At 46.2% G+C, this 23588-nt stretch overlaps 1 protein-coding gene across 7 annotated transcripts in view; it reads right to left on the reverse strand.

Annotated features, from left to right (window-relative positions):
* Positions 1 to 10738: 10738 nt before the first annotated feature.
* Positions 10739 to 23588, reverse strand: part of ephb2.S (EPH receptor B2 S homeolog) — a 68026-nt gene continuing 55176 nt past the window's right edge. Inside the window, exons 7-16 of one of the 7 annotated variants that reach the window (XM_041571832.1) lie at positions 22052 to 22214; positions 21707 to 21815; positions 21290 to 21357; positions 19746 to 19868; positions 18417 to 18664; positions 18102 to 18317; positions 17149 to 17298; positions 16784 to 16977; positions 15826 to 15981; positions 10739 to 14307 (exon numbers count right to left, since the gene is read on the reverse strand). In XM_041571832.1, the coding sequence (XP_041427766.1) occupies positions 14199 to 14307; positions 15826 to 15981; positions 16784 to 16977; positions 17149 to 17298; positions 18102 to 18317; positions 18417 to 18664; positions 19746 to 19868; positions 21290 to 21357; positions 21707 to 21815; positions 22052 to 22214 (1536 nt within the window). In that variant the 3' untranslated portion in view covers positions 10739 to 14198. Of the gene's footprint in view, positions 14308 to 15825; positions 15982 to 16783; positions 16978 to 17148; positions 17299 to 18101; positions 18665 to 19745; positions 19869 to 21241; positions 21358 to 21706; positions 21816 to 22051; positions 22215 to 23588 lie in introns of all 7 variants that reach the window. The other 6 variants (XM_018227178.2, XM_041571833.1, XM_041571831.1 and 3 more) reach the window with 6 other exon arrangements.

Raw genomic sequence — 23588 nt, forward strand, 5'->3', positions numbered from 1 at the left:
TAATTCTGCAGGTTTTAGATGGCCAATGGTTGAATTCGAATTTTTAAAGAGACAGTACGGGGCAGATTTATCAAGGGTCTAAGTGAATTTGAGGGAATTTTCGAAGTATAAAAACTTGAAATCCAAAGTAATTTTTTGGATGCTTCGACCATCGAATAGGATACTACGACTTCGAATTCGATTCAAAGTAAAATCGTTTGAATATTCGACCCTTCGATAATTGAAGTACTGTCCCTTTAAAAAAACTTTGACTTCAATAATTCGCCAAATTAAACCCGCCAAAGTGCTATGTTAGCCTATGGGGACCTTCTACAAGTTTTTTGGAGGCGAAGTAAAATCGTTCGATCGAATGATTTTACTTCGAGCGCAGAATGCACAAATTCATTGAAAAAAGTTCGAATTCGAATTCAAAGTATTTTAATTCGATGGTTGAATTTTGAAGTATTTTTTACTTCGAAATTCGACCCTTGATAAATCTGTCCCCTAATGACAAATTTCAGAATTTGAATTTTTTGCAAATTCGAATCGTATTTGGACTATTCCCTAGTCGAGGTACACAAGAATAGCTTGAAATTCGAATTTTTTTCATTCGAAAATTCACCTCAGCCTTTGATAAATCTGCCCCTCAAATAAACTCGTCAAAACCAGTCCCCCCCGTGACGCTAATTCAACCGCCCTCCATTTAACTTTGTCCCATTTAGAGAAAAGTAATATCTGTGTTACAAGTAGGGATGTCGCGGACTGTTCGCCCGCGAACTAATTAGCGCGAACATCGACTGTTCGCGTCCGCCGAATGTTTGCGAACGTCGTGCGACGTTCACCAATTTGGGTTCGCCTTAGCTGGCGCTTATTTTTGACCTCTCACCCCAGACCAGCAGATACATGGCAGCCAATCAGGAAGCTCTCCCTCCTGGACCACCCCCACACCCCCTGGACCACTCCCCTTCCATATATAAACTGAAGCCCTGCAGCGTTTTTTCATTCTGCCTGTGTGTGCTTGGAAGAGCTAGTGTAGGGAGAGAGCTGTTAGTGATTTGAGGGACAGTTGATAGTAACTTTGCTGGCTAGTAATCTACTTGATACTGCTCTGTATTGTAGGGACAGAACTCTGCAGGGATTTGAGGGACAGTGAGTTTAGGTTAGTTAGCTTTGCTGGCTAGTAATCTACCTTCTACTGCAGTGCTCTGTATGTAGCTGCTGTGGGCACTGCTTCTGATCTCATCTGCTGACTGCTGTAATACCCAATAGTCCTTGTAAGGACTGCTTTTATTTTCTTTTTTGTTTTTTACTTTGCTACTATAAGGAGCCAGTGCTATTAGTCTAGCTGTGTTGGGGAGTGGGACTGGTGTGCTGCTCCTCCTAGTAGTTCACCACTACGCAGCACCAACCAGAGTCAAAATTGTTACAAAGTATCTTATTTGCACCTGTTAGCTGTTCTGAGCTCTCTGCCAAAAGCTAATTAAGTTAGAAACTGTTTTTTTTCTGGCTGTTCAGTTCAGAGAAAAGAGGGACTTTCCAGTACAAAAGAGGGACAGGGGGTTGAGTGGTCAAAAGAGGGACAGTTGGGAGGTATGCAAGTGCCACCTAGCTGTGTGAGCTTTTTCACATTCCGTGTCCAGAAACATCACCTGAGTGACGTAGTGTGATTTCTGCCCTTTACAGCACAAAACGCAGCGCTGTGTCAACAATGGATTTTTCAGAAACATTTTTGCCCTTGATCCCCCTCTGGCATGCCACTGTCCAGGTCGTTGCACCCTTTAAACAACTTTAAAATCATTTTTCTGGCCAGAAATGTCTTTTCTAGCTTTTAAAATTCGCCTTCCCATTGAAGTCTATGGGGTTCGCGACGTTCGCGAACCGTTCGCATTTTTGACGCAAGTTCGCGAATATGTTCGCGAACATTTTTTCCGCCGTTCGCTACATCCCTAGTTACAAGTTATTTATTGATTTTACCTCTGCTTTTAATACTTTTCCAGGAGATAATGGTTAAGTATTTCACTATGTCATTAGTTTAGACTTTCTCACAGTTCAGCCACAGTCACTTAGGGGCCGATTCACTATGGGTCGAATATCGAGGGTTAATTAACCCTCGATATTCGACTAGGAACTAAAATCCTTCGACTTCGAATATCGAAGTCGAAGGATTTAGCGCAAATCCTACGATCGAAGGATTAATCCTTCGATCAAACGATTAAATCCTTTGAATCAAACGATTCGAAGGATTTTAATCCAACGATCGAAGGATTATCCTTCGATCAAAAAAACTTAGGAAAGCCTATGGGGACCTTCCCATAGACTAACATTGACTTCGGTAGCTTTTAGATGGCGAACTAGGGGGTCGAAGTTTTTTTTAAAGAGACAGTACTTCGATTATCGAATGGTCGAATAGTCGAACGATTTTTAGTTCTAATCCTTCGATTCGAAGTCGTAGTCGAAGGTCGAAGTAGCCCATTCGATGGTCGAAGTTGCCCAAAAAACACTTCGAAATTCGAAGTTTTTTTAATTCGAATCCTTCACTCGAGCTTCATGAATCGGCCCCTTAAAGTAGTGAAAGTATAAAACGGAGTATTGAGTCACTACTGGGACGTGTTCCTCTCACTATTACTTTACTCGCTAATAACAAACAATTCCACGACCCCCTTTGAATCATATTATCAAGTTCACTGATGACACAACTGTGATCGACTTAAACAAAGACTTTGAAATGAGAAACTGCTCTTTTAAAATTGTGGGGAACTATCTGGTCTTTTTATGGAAATTCAATGTTTTTAGGCTTCTGTTTTTAGGGCTCTTACTGACGGGCGTTTTTACCTGCGCTCCCCTGCGTTCCGTTTTTCTGCGTTCAGCCGCAGGGGAGCGCAGGAATAGACGCATTACATTTTTTCCAATGGGGCTGTACTCACACAGGCGCGTGTAGGCGCCGAACGCAGGTTGAGACGCAACATGCTGCATTTTTCCTGCGTTCTGCGCCTACATGCGCCTGTGTGAGTTCAGCCCCATTGGAAAAAACGTAATGCGTCTATTCCTGCGCTCCCCTGCGACTGAACGCAGAAAAACGGAACGCAGGGGAGTGCAGGTAAAAACGCTCGTCAGTAAGAGCCCTTAATCCTGTCCCTCATACACTAAATATAAAGGAGTTGCACATGGGAGTGGAAGGTAAAGGTGGATCGTTAGGGATGGGATTAATTACATTGCACATATTATGACTTATAGAAACAAATGAAAACAGCTCAATGAATCCGTGTAATTTACGCATTCCACGAGTCTCCGACCGGGTGCTGGAAATCCTCAGCGTCCAACGCTGTATACGATATGGAAGAAACCGATGGAAATCCGCACTCCGAATTGGATTCTTATTAAAAGTAAAATCCTTTATTTAAACCATATTTAAAAGAACACGAAGCATAAGAAGCCCGACGCGTTTCGGCCACAGCTGCCCTTAATCTTGAGTGTGAAACACAGAACCATCGACGCAACTGAAATACTAAAAACGCACAGCGACCTCCAATGGCAGAATTAGTCGTGAAGTCATAATGAAAATTATTATTACATTTAGTCAGCGCTCCAAGGGGTTGTCTACAAATACAAAATTGCCAATTAAGGGGCAGATTTATCAAGGCTAAAAAATACTTCGGAATTCGACCATCCAATTAAAATACTTCGAATATCGAAGGATTTCTCACCGAATTTGGAAAATTCCCTTGAATTCACTTCGACCCTCATTAAATCGGCCCCTCAGTATAAAAAACATGTAATATTATCAAGATAGAAACATGCGAATACAAAATAGTGAAAAAATAAAGAGAAGGAAAGGGAAGGGTTTAATTACACAGATAACTTCAACTAATCCCGGAGGTGTTGCGCTAAACAAAGTGGGAGATACCAAATCGACGTGTGTGGGGAACGTTCAGATCCAAAAAGCCTCACGGGAATTTAAAAGGCGCAGTGGATCTCCCCCTCTCTCAATACTCTCAATCACTTAGATCCAAGGTCCCTCGTCTACTGCATATTTCCAACAGGAGAATTGGGGGGCAGATTTACTAAGCTCGAGTGAGTAATTCGAATAGAAAAAAAATTTAAATTTCAAAGTATTTTTTGGGTACTTCGACCATCGAATTGGTCAAATTCGATCAATTCGAATGATTCAAAGTAAAAATCATTTGACTATTCGATAATCGCAGTACTGTCTCTTTAAAAAATATTTTGACTTCACACTTCGCCACTCTAAACCTTCCGAGGTGCAACGTTAGCCTATGGGAACCTTCCCCAGTACTTTTTCTACGTTTTTTTTTTATCTAATAAAAATCCGTCGATCGGTCGCTTAAAATCGTTCAAATCGTTCGATTCGAATGATTTTATTGTTCGATCTGAGGATTTTTATTCGATCGTCAGATCGAAACGTTGCGCTATCGAATTCAAAGGATTTTACTTTGAGGGTCGAATTCGGTGGTTTTTTTAACCCTCGAGGTTTGACCCTTGATAAATGTGCCCCTTAGGATCACCTTTCTCTATTGCATTAAGGGGCTCCCTAATCCTGTCCTTTAGGGGGCGGGTTGTGCGGCCTTCGTACATTGCAATAAATATATAACTTTCTTACTGCAGCAATTATTATACATAACATTTTCATTTCATTTGTGATGTTGGATTTCAATTCAGTACTAACCAAGATGCACTTTTGTGCAGAGATGTTTTCCCCATTTATATGAGCCCTTCATGGTCAGCTGAGAGGGGAGAGGGGAGATAGGGCGATAGTCAACTACTCCGTCTTCTGGACACCAATTTCTATTGGCTATTGGAATATCTTACATCACATGATCATTATATCGTATTGGAATATGTTGATGTGTATTTTACAAATCTTATTCAATTCCACACTTTATTCTGTACTAAAATAGATGAAATTTGTCCGTATCTCTTTGATGAGATTCCTATTTGGATGTTATTTGCCATGAGCTTCTGAATTGTTTTTTGAAAAAAGACTTTCCCTGTCCTGTAAATGTAATTTAGAATAAGCTGCTTCAATTGTATTAACAGAAAACCCTCTACTGGTCAACCTCTGCTTCATAGTCATGGGCCAATTTATTCGCCAGGCGCAAATTTGTGCCATTTGCCACCGGCGAATAAGTTCTCGAAACGGCCGCAAAAATTAGTTGGCGAAAATTCGTCAGCGTCAAAAAAAATTTGACGCCGGCATCCGTTTATTCGACGCCGGAGCATTTTCGCCAAAAAAAAAAACAGTGTCAAAAACAAGAAAATTTCTCGCAGTTTTGTGAATTTCATGGGGAAATTTGAGAATTTTTTGGCGAAGCGAAATGCCGCAAATTCAGCCATCACTACTGCTTCAGAATAATCGACTGCTCATCATATGATTCCAGAGTAAAGCAGTTACGCCTGTACCCCACAAACTGACTAAAAGGGTCACTATATTTTGTATGACGGGGACGCCAGTTGTCTATGGGGTGCCGTTTGTCCCAAATACATTCTGTATACAAAACTATCCCTAATACACAGAATGAATGTCTCTCATGTTATATAAGTATTTGTGACCATACACAGAGAAAAAAAATATACAAAAGACTTATTTCTATTAAAGAATGAAAACAAAATCTGGTTAGTGCACAAAAGGATGTCATTATATCACAAACTCCATTCTGTACAGTTTAACAAGCAATCTGTCTCACAAATGTATAACCTCCATGTAACGGACGCATTTATGCAAATTACTTACAGAATGAATTATGTAAAAACAAAGTTGGACATAATATATAATAGTGTAACTAACTAGTGCTTGTCAAGTTAAATTTGATTGACAAAATAGATATCTGTGACAGAAAGCAAGATTTTATAGTACAGAATTCATTCTTTCCACAAAATGACAGTTTTGTTTCACAAAACAGATAAAATAACTATTCTGTGAAGCAACACTGTCAGTCACATTCCTGAACCAATAAGAACAAAGCTTATTGCCATATACAAACAAGATGAGAAGTGGCCAGCTCTGCTCCACATGGCTAAGGCAAAGTATCTGACCTGCTATAGAGGCGCCTCTAATGTCCCCTGTGCTGCATAGTAATAAACATTTCCTAAAAGAGCTGCTGTTAAACACTACAGGTTCATAAATGGAAGTTTTTACAAAAGGCTGAGAAATATAATGCTGCACTTATAATGATTGTAGAGAAAGAAAAGTATGCAAAACTTATATAAATATGATCATTTTAGGTGATATGGCTATTCTTATTGAAGTAACCTGCTTGTGTGGCCATTTTGGTTAAGGGCATTCCTGCTGTTTTGCCATTATCTTATGACTCACTCCTGTTCCTCTTCCTGTCTAAGCTGAGAGCAATAATGGGACAGGCCACACCCACCTGCCATCTTCTATTAAATGTACCAGAAGTTACTGTGCTTGTCTGGCTGCTTTGCCTGACTCTCAGAGTCACTTATAAGTTTTGTATATGATAGTTAGACTCCAATGTCTCCTCCTAGCTGTAATCTTGCACCAATTAGCTTGTAGTAGTCTCTTAATAATGTGCTTACCTATAGTTCAACTACTACATAATAGCTTTAGCCAGAGACTTGGGACTGATCATGTGCACAGTCCACACATTCTCTATAGTATGATGTGTAGGTTATATGAGCAGCCACTCCTGAGTACTGTGTGTAAACAAAAGGGGGTCATTTAGGCAGGGGCAATTTTAGGGGATCATAATCTATTTATATAGAAGCAACAAGCTGCACATGCTTTATATTTATTTATAACAAAAGACTAATGATGCCGTCCCCTTACCTGTCCAGTGCTTAACCCTTTCACATCAGAGTGGGTCGAGGGGGGCACAACACTTAGAGCAGAGAGCACAACTGCGCCCATGTCACATGCATGTCCAGGGCCACACAAGCAGGTTAATACAATAAGAATAGCCATATCAACTAAAATTATCATATTTATATAAGTTTTGCATACTTTTCTTTCTCTACAATCATTATAAGTGCAGCATTATATTTCTCAGCCTTTTGTAAAAACTTCCATTTATGAACCTGTAGTGTTTAACAGCAGCTCTTTTAGGAAATGTTTATTACTATGCAGCACAGGGGACATTAGAGGAGCCTCTATAGCAGGTCAGATACTTTGCCTTAGCCATGTGGAGCAGAGCTGGCCACTTCTCATCTTGTTTGTATATGGCAATAAGCTTTGTTCTTATTGGTTCAGGAATGTGACTGACAGTGTTGCTTCACAGAATGGTTATTTTATCTGTTTTGTGGAACAAAACTGTTATTTTGTGGAAAGAATGAATCCTGTACTATAAAATCTTGCTTTCTGTCACAGATATCTATTTTGTCAATCAAATCTAGCTTGTCATGCACTAGTTAGTTACACAATTATATATTATGTCCAACTTTGTTTTTACATAATTCATTCTGTAAGTAACTTTGCACATAAGTGTGTCCGTTACATGGAGGTTATACATTTGTGAGACAGATTGCTTGTTAAACTGTACAGAATGGAGTTTGTGATATAATGACATCCTTTTGTGCACTAACCAGATTTTGTTTTCATTCTTTAATAGAAATAAGTCTTTTGTATATTTTTTTTCTCTGTGTATGGTCACAAATACTTATATAACATGAGAGACATTCATTCTGTGTATTAGAGATAGTTTTGTATACAGAATGTATTTGGGACAAACGGCACCCCATAGTTGTCAGCCATTAAAGTGTTGTTACCACCATGTTTTATATAAACTTTACATTCAATTCTTCCCTGATTAGGCAAACCTGTGAGTATAGTATCTAAAAAGTCAGGGTTTTGAGTTGTGTTCAATGAGTTGTTATTCACAAATTCCAAACAAATATCCAGGCAAGTAATTGTTCCATAAGAGACAGTCGCGACAAGGATTTCTTTCTCCAAAAACACAGATATTTTCCCACCAACCCATATAGAGGTTGACGTATTATAGTTTATGCACAATAAATGCACTTTATTATTGGCTGTGAGAGGAGGTAACAGAGATGCACTTTATTGCACAACACAGTGATGGAAAAAAAACTAGATAATGTGAATTGTGGTTATATAGGTACTAAACTAGTACTTTATATCAGGTACAATCAGGCACAATTCTTGCACTCTATAGTAAGGTTGATATTAGATTTTAGATAAGGTGCAATTGCACAAATAAATGGCACAAAATATAAAGAAATACTCTAGTGTCAAAATGAAGGAGTCGGAGGTAGAAAATTCGTTTTCTTCTTTGTATTTTCATTTATATATCCTTGGCTTGGAAGTGTTTCGTCTCATTATGGATGAATTTCTTTCTTTTCTGCAGAAGTGATGACAATAAATATGACTAGAAGTGCAACACCAGTTACAGCCTGTGGGGGGCAACAAAGCTCAAGATGGGCCCACGGCAGGGAAAATGGCAAAATAGGAAAAACATGAATCTGCCGGGAGACACAGAACCCCCGGCCCCCAAATCTCTCAGCAATTTCAGATTCTCAAGTTAATGTTCCAATTGACCTTTGGACATGGGACCGGTTAGGGACCTCGGGAACTTCCCCAGTACTTCCCCAGGTACAGAGCTCTGATTCACTGTACTTCCTGCTCCTGGGCTGTTCTCTTTCCCATGGTCAGACAGGAACCTCCCCCTGGGTAAGTGAATCCAATCTCCCCCAGTACTTACCCAGCTACAGAGCTCTGATTCTCTGTACTTCCTACTCCTGGGCTGTTCTCTTTCCCATGGTCAGACAGGAACCTCCCCCTGGGTAAGTGAATCTCCCCCAGTACTTACCCAGGTACAGAGCTCTGATTCTCTCTACTTCCTGCTCCTGGGCTGTTCTCTTTCCCATGGTCAGACAGGAACCTCCCCCTGGGTAAGTGAATCCAATCTCCCCCAGTACTTACCCAGGTACAGAGCTCTGATTCTCTGTACTTCCTGCTCCTGGGCTGTTCTCTTTCCCATGGTCAGACAGGAACCTCCCCTGGGTAAGTGAATCCAATCTCCCCCAGTACTTACCCAGGTACAGAGCTCTGATTCTCTGTACTTCCTGCTCCTGGGCTGTTCTCTTTCCCATGGTCAGACAGGAACCTCCCCCTGGGTAAGTGAATCTCCCCCAGTACTTACCCAGGTACAGAGCTCTGATTCTCTGTACTTCCTGCTCCTGGGCTGCTCTCTTTCCCATGGTCAGACAGGAACCTCCCCCTGGGTAAGTGAATCCAATCTCCCCCAGTACTTACTCAGGTACAGAGCTCTGATTCTCTGTACTTCCTGCTCCTGGGCTGTTCTCTTTCCCATGGTCAGAGAGCTGGAGCTTTTCCTGATACTCGTGAGCAACTGTAGGAATAAGATCTGCTCATTTACACTGACACAAATTCCTTTGAACTTTTTGGTGCCCAGGTCCTGTTGATCCTTCTCATACATCTGGGGGGGGAGGGGTAGTTGAAGGGCAGTTTGTTCTGAGACTAATTAAGTGGCTGATGAGGGTTTAACTGCCCACAAATACCAGTCTGCCAATGCCCATAACTACCCTGTTTTACCAAAACCAACCCGACCACTTGGGCATCTGTCAGGCAGAAGCTTCTAGGCCCAACTAAGAGGAATCCTACCCCTAGTGTTTTTGGGCCAGCAATCCTACTCCTGGTGTTTTTGGGCCCGGAATCCTTCCTCTAGTGTTTTTGGGCCAGGAATTCTACCTCTCATTTTTTTGGGCCAGGAACCCACCCCTAGTGTTTTTGGGCCAGCAATCCTACTCCTGGTGTTTTTGGGTCAGGAATCCTACCTCTAGTGCATTTGGGCCAGGAATCCTACTCCTGGTGTTTTTGGGTCAGGAATCCTACCTCTTGTGTTTTTGGGCCAGGAATCCTACCCCTAGTGTTTTTGGGTCAGGAATCCCACCCCCTAGTGTTTTTGGGCCAGGAATCCTACTCCTGGTGTTTTTGGGTCAAGATTCCTACCTCTAGTGCATTTGGGCCAGGAATCCCACCCTTGTGTTTTTGGGCCAGGAATCCTACCTCTAGTGTTTTTGGGTCAGGAATCCTACCTCTAGTGTTTTTGGGTCAGGAATCCCACCCTTGTGTTTTTGGGCCAGGAATCCTACCTCTAGTGTTTTTGGGCCAGGAATCCTACCTCTAGTGTTTTTGGGCCAGGAATCCTACCTCTAGTGTTTTTGGGCCAGGAATCCTACCTCTAGTGTTTTTGGGTCAGGAATCCTACCTCTAGTATTTTTGGGTCAGGAATCCTACCTCTAGTTTTTTTGGGTCAGGAATCCTACCTCTAGTGTTTTTGGTGTTGATCACATGGTTTGGACCCGGCTTGTTACTGACTGAGTTTGTCTGATGAATCAGATTCGTCTGGTTCTGACCCGGCGCATGTATAGTTCTGTTCTACCCTGTGGAACACGTATGGATCCCGTCCCTCCCCTGTGCAGTAATTGCTGGCGACACCCGAGTGTCAGGTCCGAAGCCAAATGTGGCAGTTGCAGGTAGAGAGCCCCCCAACACAGGAATCAGATTTTGGGTTTGCCATAGGTTGGGCCAGAACTATAGTTACTTGGTCTAGGAAAGCCCCCTAATTGGGCTGAATAATGATGCCCCCCATACCCTCACTATCGCTGAGCTGCTGCCTGAGACTCCTCCATAAACACTGGATGGGGGGGGCCAGGAGAAAACTGTGTGGCCCTTAATCTTGACATGACACGGGGCCCCGACACCTCAAGACCTGACTCTACACACGACACTGAGAAGAGAAGATGAGAAAAGTCACAGTTTATTCATGAACACGCGTCTAGTGGCCACGCCCCATGGAAGCTCCTGTCTCTCCATTGGCTGAAAAGTGATTGGCCCCCTGTTCCCTCTGTCCCACTCACCATTTACACCCTGGGGGCACAGGGACCCTTTTTGTAAAATCTACCCCTGACTGTCCCCCCTTGGAGTTCTCTCCCGTATGGAATGCTGGGGGGCCCCAGATGCTACAACATAGGAAGGTCTTATTACTGTGGGGGGAAATCTCAGTCCAGCCATGGGAATAGATTCTTATTTATAGCAGAACCCCCACCAGTGACCCAACTAAGGAAAAGCTACAAGTTCTGCCAGAACCATCCGTTTCCCAAGGACAAATAATGGGTCGAGTAGAGTTGGGGTTCAGAACATGTCGGGGGGTTCAGAACATGTCGGGGGTCCCTGAGGCCACAGCACCCAGGACTTACACAATAAAGGGCGTCTTTATTAGCAAAGTATTTATTTCAGCTATTGACAAGAGGGACTGCTACCAGTTCTGGTTCATTTTCCTGGGAAAAGTCACAGTGTTGGCCGAGTTGGGACACAAAGTACAAATGAGGAGGAAGAAATCGGCCGGAACCAATAGGAAGATGATTCGTTCCAGTGCACAGAACCGGCCGGTCCATTGGTTATGACCCACTTTATTGCCCGCGGGTGAAGTGCAAACAGGTTCTTCTCTTGGCAAATGCTGGTGAGACCCGACAGAGGCTGAAGTCCCTCCCATGCGGGTCGAGAAGCTGAGGTGAGTGGGTGTGAAGTCCAACAGAACCAGCACAATGAAACGTTCCCATTCCTGGGGCAACTAAGCGAAGAGAAAGCAACGGGGCACCTTGGACTTTATATACAGAGTTTGGGTCTGGAGCACCATTCAAATCTGTAAACACTGGACTGGAGGCAACACCCAACTGGACAGAACCAGGGACACAAAGGGGAGACTAGGTCCAAAGTCACCCCCCAGGGGGAGGGTCTGAGCTGAACCATGACAAGGGGAAACACTCAATATAAATGCCCCTCTCTCAAGCCCAATTACAGCTGCACTGCCCCAGATCCATGTGCCGGGGGGGGGGGGGGGAGCAGAACCGACCGACCCAAACGCTGCAAAAGTAAAATGGTTCCTGGACATTTCACAGTTAATTGGTGGTGCCGCTCAGATTCCCTTTCAGTCTTACCCCCCACCATTTGGCACCGTCTCCATATGAGAGTGGGGTGTGGGGGGTGTCTGGACCCTGGGGGGGCCTAGTCTGACTCTGGTGAGAACTGAGGGGATTTGGCTCAGTGGGTTCTGGGCTTTAGGTACTGGGGGTGATTGGCCACACAGGAGTCCCAAGTCCAAAAAAGCAACGCAGGGATTTAGCAGTAATGTGAATAGTGGGGGGCTGCTCAGCAGGGGGCGCAGATGGGGGGGGTGATATTTGGAAAAATAGTCAACTCTCCAAAATATTCTCTCTTCTACTTGCTGGGGCCACACAGGCTTAGCACAGACAGTGTCCTTGGCACTCAGGGGTTAATTCAGGAAACGTATTGCTCTAACATTGGGGGTAACTGGGGCAAATGGACTCCCCCCCACTGTCTGCCCCCAGCAACTGCCCAACTGTGTCCCATAGTCCATACAGAGGGTGCAGGGTGTCTTGGGTGCCAGGGATAGTGGGTTATTGGGGGGCAGCAGGAAATTCCAGGGGGCAGTGGGTAGGGTTGTCACCTGGCAGGTAAAAACAATGACTGATCCCAATGTTATTTATAGGGAAAAAGGCAAGAGTATAGGAAGGCCGGTATTTTTTTCCAGAAAAGGTGGCAACCCTAGCAGTGGGTTATAGGGGGACAACAGGAGATCCTGGGGGGCAGTGGGTTATAGGGGGACAACAGGAGATCCTGGGGGGCACTGGGACAACAGGAATCCTGGGGGGCAGTGGGTTATAGGGGGACAGCAGAAGATTTTGGGGAGCAAGATGTTGGGCCCCAATAAGGTGAAGGAGCAAAGAAACTGCCCCTATAAACAATAAATTAAGTCCATTTCTATTATAGAGTTTGTACAGGAATCTCTCAGATTGGCTCCTCCCATCTCATTCATATTCAAATGAGGGCACCAATCAGAATCCCCATTAGCTCTGACACTTGATTGTCACCAGCTCCTGATTTGTCCAATTAGGGTGAAATCACCTGCCACCCCCCCTTCGTATCCTGGTGATGGTGGTACAGTAAATACTGACCAGGGGGGGGTATAGTTGGTACCAGTATTGGGATCCCGACGTCTCTGCTCCGTGCACTTGCCTTGTGGGTAATGTGACCCCCCTAAGCTACAGTGTCATTGGTGCAATTAATTGCCCCCCCATTATATTGCAGTCTCAGGGGCAAGACTTGTGTTATGGGGGTTCAGTGTACGGGGGGCTGGTACTGAATGAATTAACCCAACATGCACCATGTTCTTTTGACTACAGGGACATGACTAAATGGCCCCCCATTATTGTAGGGAGCAGTCTGGGGATGTCTGTACTGATACAATGGGGGGCCCAGTAGCTCAGTAAAGTGCCTGTATGGGGAGGTCAGTAGGAGCCCAATAAGGCTGTGCCACCCCTGGGGTTCATCATGCCATTGAGAAGCTTATATAATAAACACTAGATGCCTAATAATGGGGTGCACGCCCCACTCTGCTGGGCACCAGTATCTCCCAGTAGGAACGGATTAACCAGCAGCCAATAGAAATGGAGAAGACAGATGCTTAGCTGCTGATTGGTCCGGGGTGGAACCGCTCATTGGAGCCCATTCAGGTTTTTTTTTTGTTCTTTTTGTCAGTTTTTTAAGCAATTTCCTTGGGTCAGTTCCAAGGTTTAAAAACAAGTTTAAAAAAAAGTCCAATTGGTGTAAACAAAGGAGGGCGGAGTCTGAGACGTGGGGGACAGTTGGACAATTGTACACGCCTCCACCAGTGACATCACTGGCTCTTGTGCACACGATATGTATGATGTCACTGGGGGTGTGGTCTTGGGCCCTGCAGAACGTACCATTGGCGCAGGAGAGCAGGAATCGTCTCTGTACCATTTGCTCCCCATGAGATCAGTCCATTTCATGGTAAAACTGTACCCCCGTGCCCTCTGACAATTGCAAGCTCTGCGGCACAAGGATGGTTCTTAATATTCATGTCCCTTGTGCCCAGGCCGCTCAGTTCATGGCACGTACCACTTGCTGTGCCCCCCGCGCCTTCAGCCCTTTTATTCCCCTCGTTATTTCATTTAACAAATCAGTAAAAAATCCTATTGTGCCGCCGCCCCCCGATCCTCCACCCGTGGGAAAGTGGTCCGTGCTCTGCACGCCAGGTGGGAACTTTGTGACGTGGGATCCTCTGCGGGTGACAAGTTGCTCCTGATTGGTCGATACCAGGAAGGGGCGGGAAGGCTCGGAACTAGAGGAAGGAAGTGTGAGGAGGAGGAAGCGCCAATCAAACTTCCACCGACTGGATCTGGTTCATCTGTGCCCTCATCACCTGGATGCTGTTCAGGATCTTTTTCTGGTGCCCGGCCAATGTCACCCCAACCCGCAGAATATCCCTGGGGAAGAAAGAGCAATAACATTAGGGGAGCACTGGTCTGAAAACACCCACCCCAGCTCCACCTGACACCCAACTCCTCATATCACCCACCCAGCTCCACCCAGTGTCAGACTGGAATGTGAGGGACCCACCAGAAAACCTGAGGCTGAGGGTCCACTTTCCAAACTATTATACCTCCTCTCCTCAGTCAACCTCTTTATTCTCCTAGTCTGCTTTATTCTTCCATTATTAAGCCTCTTTCTTCCCATAAAGTATTAGGGAACAACCATAAAATAGGGTCAGAGGTTAGAAGTAAGAGGCCTACTAACTCCTGGGCCCACCGGGAGTTTTCCTGGTATCCCCCTGACACAAGTCTCCTTCATTTCCATATCAGTCAAAGTTGACCAATCACAAGAGGACTTTCCACTCTATGCCAAACAACATAGCCCTTTGCCTATTACATACAAACCACTTACATGAAAACCAATAGGAAGACCCAATCACTTCTATCACCAGAGGTGTCATTCACACAACCCTTTGCCTAAACTCTATGACAATTAGAGATAACCCACTTACATGAAAAGGTATAGGATCCCCCAAGCCCTTCCATGACAAGATCTGACATTACAACATATCACCATGTGTTGAGCTGTGCCTAGTAAGCCTCAACTTCCCTATCCCGTATAACCATAGGGAGAGAACAACTGAGCAAGTCTTCACCCGACACCCCAACTCCTCATATCACCCACCCTAAATCCAGCTCACACCCTTCTCCAGCTGTTAAGTTCCTTGAACTCCCCCAGACACCCCAGAATTGTGGTCCTAGAGAATGAAGGTGAGGTTGGTGAATGAGACAAGTTGGGAGCTGCCCGGGGGCTGGAATCTTTGGGCGGCTCCTGCCAGACTCCATGTAAGAGGGTAAATATTTGCACAAAGGGAGGACGGCCGCTCCCCAGACACTTCTATAATACGTTGGGGGTTGCCCAGAGCACTGAATTTACTGGAATTAGGAACAATCAGTTGGAGAAACAACAGCTTTTGGCTGCTACTTCCCTGTGCCATAGACAAGCGGGCAGTGCCCATGGCAGGGAGAGGAATAGTTCAACACCTACTCAGCACTGATTGCTCCACCTCTGCTTCTTGTGCCTGGAGCCATTGGCACCAACAGAACCGCACGGCTCCAGCATGTACTGGACTCACTGTTATACCCCAGACCCTCCAGTTATTCTGCCCTAGAACATTTTCTAATGGTTTACTTGCCCTTTAAATGGTGTCCACAAAGTATAGTGTGGAAATAATTAACCCTGTAGGAAAGCCCAGCCCACACCCAAAAATGCAGCATTAACTCTGTACACGCCAGAGTCTCCCCCAGAACCCCTTTCCCACAGGGACAACTTGCTGCTGACACTTGTGCCAATGTCAGGAATGTCCCCCGAGCGCCCCCAGGGACCACCAGGCACATATGGGGGGGTTATTACTCTGCCCTGTGTATTCCTGTAGTTTGGGGGTAACAGAGTTTTGTGGGGGTTATACTTACTCCATACTCATCTGTGATACGACATCGAAGGAGGTGAATCCGGCGTTGGCAAAGCTCTCCTTGTACTGCGCCATCTTTATGGCGTCCAACCACTCGTCTACGCTGCTGAAACTGGTGTAGTCGGGCACGGTGCGGTCCAGCAGGGGGAGGGTCACTCTGAAGGGGCACAAACCAATTATTCCCTAATTATATCCCTCGCCCCATATTAACCAACCGCAATGAGAAGTTCCCAAAACTGCACAGGAGAAAAGGGGCTCACGGGGCAGTGATTTCTGCGCTAATGACATGTGATACCCCAGTCCATGCACCTGAGGGGCCCCGGGGCCAATGTTGACTCTTGTATATTGAGGAATGTAAGAGGAGTGCCCTGGGCAGACTGGGGGTTAATTGCCTGGCACTGCATGAAAGGGAGGGCGGGATAATCCCCTCACAGCCAATCAGCACTGAAGGATTCTGGGGCCCTTGGATCAGATAAAGGGAAAGACAAACAGACTGTGATTTATGTGCCAGCGCCTCGGGCTCATAATTGTCACACACAATGCTCCCTCCCTCTCTTATCTGCCCCCCATGTACCCTCTGGGGCATTACAGGACAAGAACAAAGAGGGAGTGTTAGTATGGCCACTGTATTACAGGTAAGTACCAGCCTCTCCCCATGCACTACCCATCCCCCACTAATGCACAATTACCCATAATGCCATTATATACTCCTGCACTACCCATCCCCCACTAATGCACAATTACCCAGAATGCCATTATATACCCCTGCACTATCCCCCGCCACTAATGCAGAATTACCCAGAATGCCATTATATACCCCTGCACTACCCATCCCCCACTAATGCAGAATTACCCAGCATGCCATTATATACCCCTGCACTACCCATCCCCCACTAATGCAGAATTACCCAGCATGCCATTATATACCCCTGCACAGCCGATTGCCCCCCTGTACGTACCCTGAAGACAGCGGTGCTACAGCCTTTAACGTGTTGGGGTTTCGGATCATTTTATCCAACGTGTTGACATTTTGGCCAAACTTGGGCCGGTGGTTGCGGTCCTTCTGCCAGCAGTCGAGCATGAGCTGGTGCAGGGCATTGGGGCAGTCCATAGGGGGCGGCAGGCGGTAGTCTTGTTCGATGGCGTTAATAACCTGCGGGGGATAAAGGGGCACAGGGTAAGTCTCTCGGTACCAACTGCCCCAGTCTGTTCTGAGCTGTGGCCCCGACTCACTAAGCTGCGCTCAGTCCCAGATTCACCTGCAACTCCCGGGGCTGAAGCTCAGGATTGGGCATTAAGGGCACTGACAATGAATACAACTCACGTCCTGATTGGTCATGTCCCAGTAAGGCCTCTCTCCATAGGACATCACCTCCCACATGACTATTCCGTAGCTCCAAACGTCACTGGCCGACGTGAATTTCCGGTACTGAATGGCTTCTGGCGCCGTCCAGCGAATGGGGATCTTGCCCCCCTGGAAAGGGACAAAACACAAATAATTCCTCTATGTGAGAGATTGGGGGGGGGGGCAGTCAGAGCCTCTTGGCATAGGGAGAAGGGCACTGTGCCATGCAAAGTCAATTAAGGGGATACAGGTGTATATGGCACTGGCCTAGCCACTCGCCAGTAGTAAATCCAAAAGAAAAAATTGCCAATACCTGTGCTTGCTGTAAACGGGGTGCTCCCAAATTTATTCAAGGTGCTTTAAGACACTTTACAAACGATCAAACGTTTCGGGACCGCATGGCCCTTCCTCAGTGATGGGCACTCAGAAGGGCACTGTGCCAACCTATATGGAGGTTCCTTGCCCAACTCGCCCTCTACCTGTGGGGCCCCTATGCACCTAGTACACAATTAAGTCTCTAGGGGCCCGAGTGATGGCACCCACTAATCCGAGCAAGGCAAGTGTATGGGGGCACAACTACCCCTCCCTTAGGAATCGCGCCAGCTGGAAAGTAATTGCTTGGCGCTGACAGACGCCCCAGAACCCACAATGCCCCCCCCACTAATGAGATTTCCCAGCTCTGTGGCCCCTGGGATCAGCACACGAGGAGGAATGAAAGTCAGCTGCTTCTGTCTCTGCCAACATCATCTAAATGCCAGGGTGAGGGGCACAAGGTCACATGCCTTTAATCTGCCCACCTCCCTCATATTAAAGATTCAGGGCTGACGTACACTCAGCGCCAGTCCAGTGGGAATGACAAGTGTGAGTGGGGGAAGATGGAGGGGCAGGAGGTGGCACAGAGGGTAATGCCAGTCAGTAGGTGCCACACTCACCAGGGCGCTGGTATAAGTCGGGTCGGACGTATCATCCTCCAGGAATCGGGACAAACCAAAGTCGGACACTTTACACACCAGGTTACTGTTCACCAGGATATTGCGGGCGGCCAAGTCTCGGTGCACATAGTTCATATCAGCCAAGTACTTCATGCCAGCAGCAATGCCCCTCAGCATGCCCACCAGCTGGATCACTGTGAACTGCCCATCGTTTTGCTGAAAAACACAAGGGTAACAATGTTTATATGGCGCTACCCACATGCGCCCGTCTGTGCCGCCGGGCATCTCATAACTGGTAAAAACCCAGGAGAATACCCGCAGGAAGGAATCCAGGGATCCGTTCTCCATAAACTCAGTGATGATCATGACGGGGGAGCTCTTGGTGACGACCCCCTCCAGGTGGATGACGTTGGGGTGATCAAACTGTCCCATGATGCTCGCCTCACTCAGGAAGTCTCGCCGCTGTTTCTCCGTGTACCCCGACTTCAGCGTCTTAATGGCCACAAACATCTCCCTCTTCCCTGGCAGCTTCAAATGCCCACTGCAAACCTCCCCGAACTCTCCTGTGCCAGGAATGAGACAAGCAGCACCCCATTATTCTGTGTAACAGGGATCCCAACATACTCCTCTTTCTGCTCAAATAATCCCCCCAATATGGAATCTGCAGCTCTGTCTGTTCCCTTGTACCTGTCTATTGTATCTGCCATCTACTTCCCACAATCCCACAGGCCTTTTCTGCTTTACATCCTGCCCATGTCCCTTATATTTAATATATAGTGATCATATCCCCCCCATATCCCCCTTATATATATATATAGTGATCATATCCCTTATATATTTATATATAGTGATCATATCCCCCTTAATATATTTATATATAGTGATGATATCCCCCTATATATATATATAGGATCATATTATATATATTTATGATCATATCCCTTCTATATTTAAATATAGTGATCATATCCCCCGTATATATTTATATATAGTGATCATATACCCCCTATATATAGATGATCATATCCCCTTATATATTTATATATAGTGATCATATCCCCTTATATATTTTATATATAGTGAATCATATCCCCTTATATATTTATATATAGTGATCAATATCCCTTATATATATTTATATATGATCATATCCCCTTTATATTTATAATAGTGATCATATCCCCTTATATATTATAATATATGATCATATCCCCTATATATTTATATATAGTGATCATATCCCCTTATATTTAATATAGTGATCATATCATATCCCCTTATATTTATATAGTGATTATCCCCTTATATATAGTGATCATATCCCCTATATATTTATATATAATGATCATATCCCCTTATATATTTATATATAGTGATCATATCCCCTTATATATTTATATATAGTGATCATATCCCCTTATATATTTATATATAGTGATCATATCCCATTAACCCATATCCCAACTTGTCTTTCCCCATAACTGATCCCTTCCATTCCCTTTATCAGCTTAGTCGCTCTTCTCTGTACTTTCTCTATTTGATTTATATCCTATCTGAGCACTGGAGCTCACACTGCAGGGTATATTATAGGTGGATCATTATCACTGCAATATAAAGGCAAAGTATAACCCAAGCAGCACTTACCTGCACCAATGACTTGCTCAATCTTCACGCAGGAGATATCAATCTCTTTAGCAAACTCCCGCACAGCCTCATTGGGATCCTCGTAAGTGAAAGGGTCAATGTAAATTTTCATCCCTGGGGTCACTGTGATTGGAGAGGGAGAGTGAATAAAGGGTTAATAGTAGGGAAAGCTGAATGGGCCCAATGATGGGAATGATGGGGTGTAAGGCCGGAGCTGGTGATGGGGATAGTGGGGTGTCAGGATCATGGGTGTCCACAGATAGGGGTGAGGGGTGGGGGCACTTTATCTTGCCCATGTGCATCAGTAATGGAATATCCCGGGACCCTGAGGGAGAAGCACTTACTCTGCCACATGATCATCATTCTCTTATTACTACAAACAGGACAATCACTGCGCAGTGAACTGAGACTGTTAGGGGTGTTAAGTGTGAGTGCTGAGTGTGAGTGCTGAGTGTTAAGTTTGAGTGTGAGTGCTGAGTGTTGAGTGCTGAGTGTGAGTGTTAAGTTTGAGTGTGAGTGCTGAGTGTTAAGTGTGAGTGTTAAGTGTGAGTGCTGAGTGTGAGTGCTGAGTGTGAGTGTTAAGTGCTGAGTGTGAGTGTTAAGTGTGAGTGCTGAGTGTGAGTGTTAAGTGTTGAGTGTGAGTGCTGAGTGTGAGTGTTAAGTGTGAGTGTTGCAACTGAGCCCAAAGCCCCAGGGGTGCAGGGGGAGCCAGAACGTCACCATGTAACTAATTAAATAAGAGACACTTTGCTTTTCCTGTTGTACATTAAAGTGACTTCTAGCAGTTAGTAAGGAAATGTAAGCGCTACATTAGGTTGTATCTACTCTGTATCTCCCTCTGGCCAGATTCTGTGTCTCGTCTCTTTATCATTGGCCATTATAGTGCCCCCCTGTATAGTGCCCCCTGTATAGTGCTCCCTGTAATAGTGCCCCCCTGTATAGTGCTCCCCTGATAGTGCCCCCCCCTGTATAGTGCTCCCCTGTATAGTGCCCCCCTGTATAGTGCTCCCCTGTATAGTGCCCCCCTGTATAGTGCTCCCCTGTATAGTGCCCCCCTGTATAGTGCTCCCCTGTATAGTGCCCCCTGTATAGTGGCCCCCCTGTATAGTGCCCCCCTGTATAGTGCCCCCTGTATAGGTGGCTTCCCTCTGTATAGTGCTCCCCTGTATAGTGCTCCCCTGTATAGTGCCCCCTGTATAGTGCTCCCCTGTATAGTGCCCCCTGTATAGTGCTCCCACCGTAGAAACAGCGAATGCCCGGGTCCCCAACTGGCTCAGAGGCCAATCACTAAACCCCCACCCCATGAGGATGATGAGTATGGTGGTGGGAGGAGCCTGACAGTAACGATGGAGTCTGATCCATCCAATCAGAGGTGGACGCAGTTCCATTGGATGAGGAGGGAGGCAAGAACAATGGAGTTCCTGGTGGAAGGGTGAATGTGACGGATGGGTTGGTGGATGGAAAGTGACATTTAGAGAACAAACCAGCCAACGAACCAACGAGAGAGCGGGAGCCGAGCCCGGGGGAGGGCAGTCGGTACGTACTGTGGCCACTGGTATAATGCTGCAACTTGTCCGTATACTCCGAGTCGGCACGCTCAAAGCCTCGTCTTCTGGAACAAATCCAAAGGGCAATTAGTAACCACCCCACATAAGCACCCCAAAACACACCCAGCAGCACCCCCACCTCTGCCCAGTGAAACATGGACAGGTCTGGACTGAGAATTAAAATAGTCCCTGGCTTTTCAGGTACATAGAGGCCCAATCAGCCCCCACCAGCTAAATACTGACTTTCTATGGCAACTTATAGCAGCCCCTCTGGCATTTGCCAGAACCCACAGATTGCCAGTCCGGGGCTGCACATGGACCAATCAGAATGCAGCCTGCTGTACCTCAAGGCCAATCACAATGAGGCCAGGGAGCAGCATTATTGGCTGGGGGGCAGAATTTGGGGCACAGTACCTGCTGCAGACGATGATGATGACTACGAGAGCGATGAGGAAGACCAGTCCAGCGGCCGACGAGCCAATGATGAGCGGGAGTTTCTCCTGGAAGCTGCTCTGGTATTCGGCTACGGGCAAAGCACAAACATTCGGGGGTCACTGGCCGCTCTGCCCTGCGCCAACCCACAACCTCCCCCTGACAAGCTGCTGTGCCCACGGAGCAGGGCATCTCTTCATAGCAACTCCCTGCAACTTGTCCTGCAGAAAATGACTGCTCACTGGGCCAATGAACTTTGCTGCACCCCAAAAATTCCCCCAGTGCTCCAAACCTTCCCTTGGTCAAATACTGGGGGCACTTACTGACCTTCGGTCATAGTCTGAAAGTACATCTTGCCGCTGTATCGCCCGTATCCTGCCACCGTGCGCGCCCGCACCTGGAACACGTATATAGTCCCCGCCCTCAGGCCCGGCACCAGCACCGTATTGGTGGAGCTTTTGGCCACTGATGAGTTGTGCTCAGTCAGGTCCTGGAGGAGGAAATCGGAATCACGATTATTTATAAGCCCTGCCCACCCCCACTTGGATGCCACGCCCCCCGCACATACACCCTACCCACCAGCCCATTGGTGCCTATATAGAAGGTTAAATGTGGGGGGCTGTTTGGAACAATGGGGGGTACAGTGATACTGTCCCAATTCTTCTTCTGCTGAGTCACTGTTTGAAGAGGAGTAAGTAGTAACACACGGGCCTCTGTATAATGAGCTGCCCCTTATCTCAAAGCCTAATAAACAGCCCAGTATTAGGTTTTATCACTATTACAACGAATTACCCTGTTTGGGGGTTCAGGGGAGACAATAGATGAACTGTGCAGTTTGGGAGCAGGTGCTGGGGCAGTGGGGTGGAATGAAGTGGCTGTGACATGTTCTGGGTTCAGACTTGTGCCCCGGGGCAGGAACCATATGAAATGTTTCGCTTTGTTCCAGGTCTGGCTGCGCGACTGCAACTCTCACGGGTGAGAGAACACGGGAAGTGACAGGTGTGGAATCTGCTGCAGGTCACAGTCACGTGAGAGACGCCCGAGCCCAATGGGCACTCACCCCCTGCCCCAACCAGCACCGACTTATATGTGGGCACAACACCCGGCGGGTATTCCTGCAGTCACAGTATGGGGTGCCCCCACCTATCAGACCCCTCCCACCCCAGTAACTTCATTTCTGCAATCACTCATTCCCCCTCTCTTGGTAGGGAATCCCATAACCTGACTGTCCTTACAGTAAAGAACCCCTTCCTATGCTGATGGTGAGATCTCCTTTCCTCCCCACCAATGAATCACTCATTCCCCCTCTCTTGGTAGGGAATCCCATAACCTGACTGTACTTACAGTAAAGAACCCCTTCCTATGCTGATGGTGAGATCTCCTTTCCTCCCCACCAATGAATCACTCATTCCCCCTCTCTTGGTAGGGAATCCCATAACCTGACTGTACTTACAGTAAAGAACCCCTTCCTATGCTGATGATGAGATCTCCTTTCCTCCCCACCAATGAATCACTCATTCCCCCTCTCTTGGTAGGGAATCCCATAACCTGACTGCCCTTACAGTAAAGAACCCCTTCCTATGCTGATGGTGAGATCTCCTTTCCTTCCCAATAATTAATCACTCATTCCCCTCTCTTGGTAGGGAATCCCATAACCTGACTGTCCTTACAGTAAAGAACCCCTTCCTATGCTGATGGTGAGATCTCTTTTCCTCCCCACCAATGAATCACTCATTCCCCCTCTCTTGGTAGGGAATCCCATAACCTGACTGTCCTTACAGTAAAGAGCCCCTTCCTATGCTGATGGTGAGATCTCCTTTCCTCCCCTTCACCAATGAATCACTCATTCCCCTCTCTTGGTAGG

This window comes from Xenopus laevis, chromosome 7S (assembly GCF_017654675.1).
Source record: "Xenopus laevis strain J_2021 chromosome 7S, Xenopus_laevis_v10.1, whole genome shotgun sequence".
Classification (NCBI taxonomy): Eukaryota; Metazoa; Chordata; class Amphibia; order Anura; family Pipidae; genus Xenopus; species Xenopus laevis.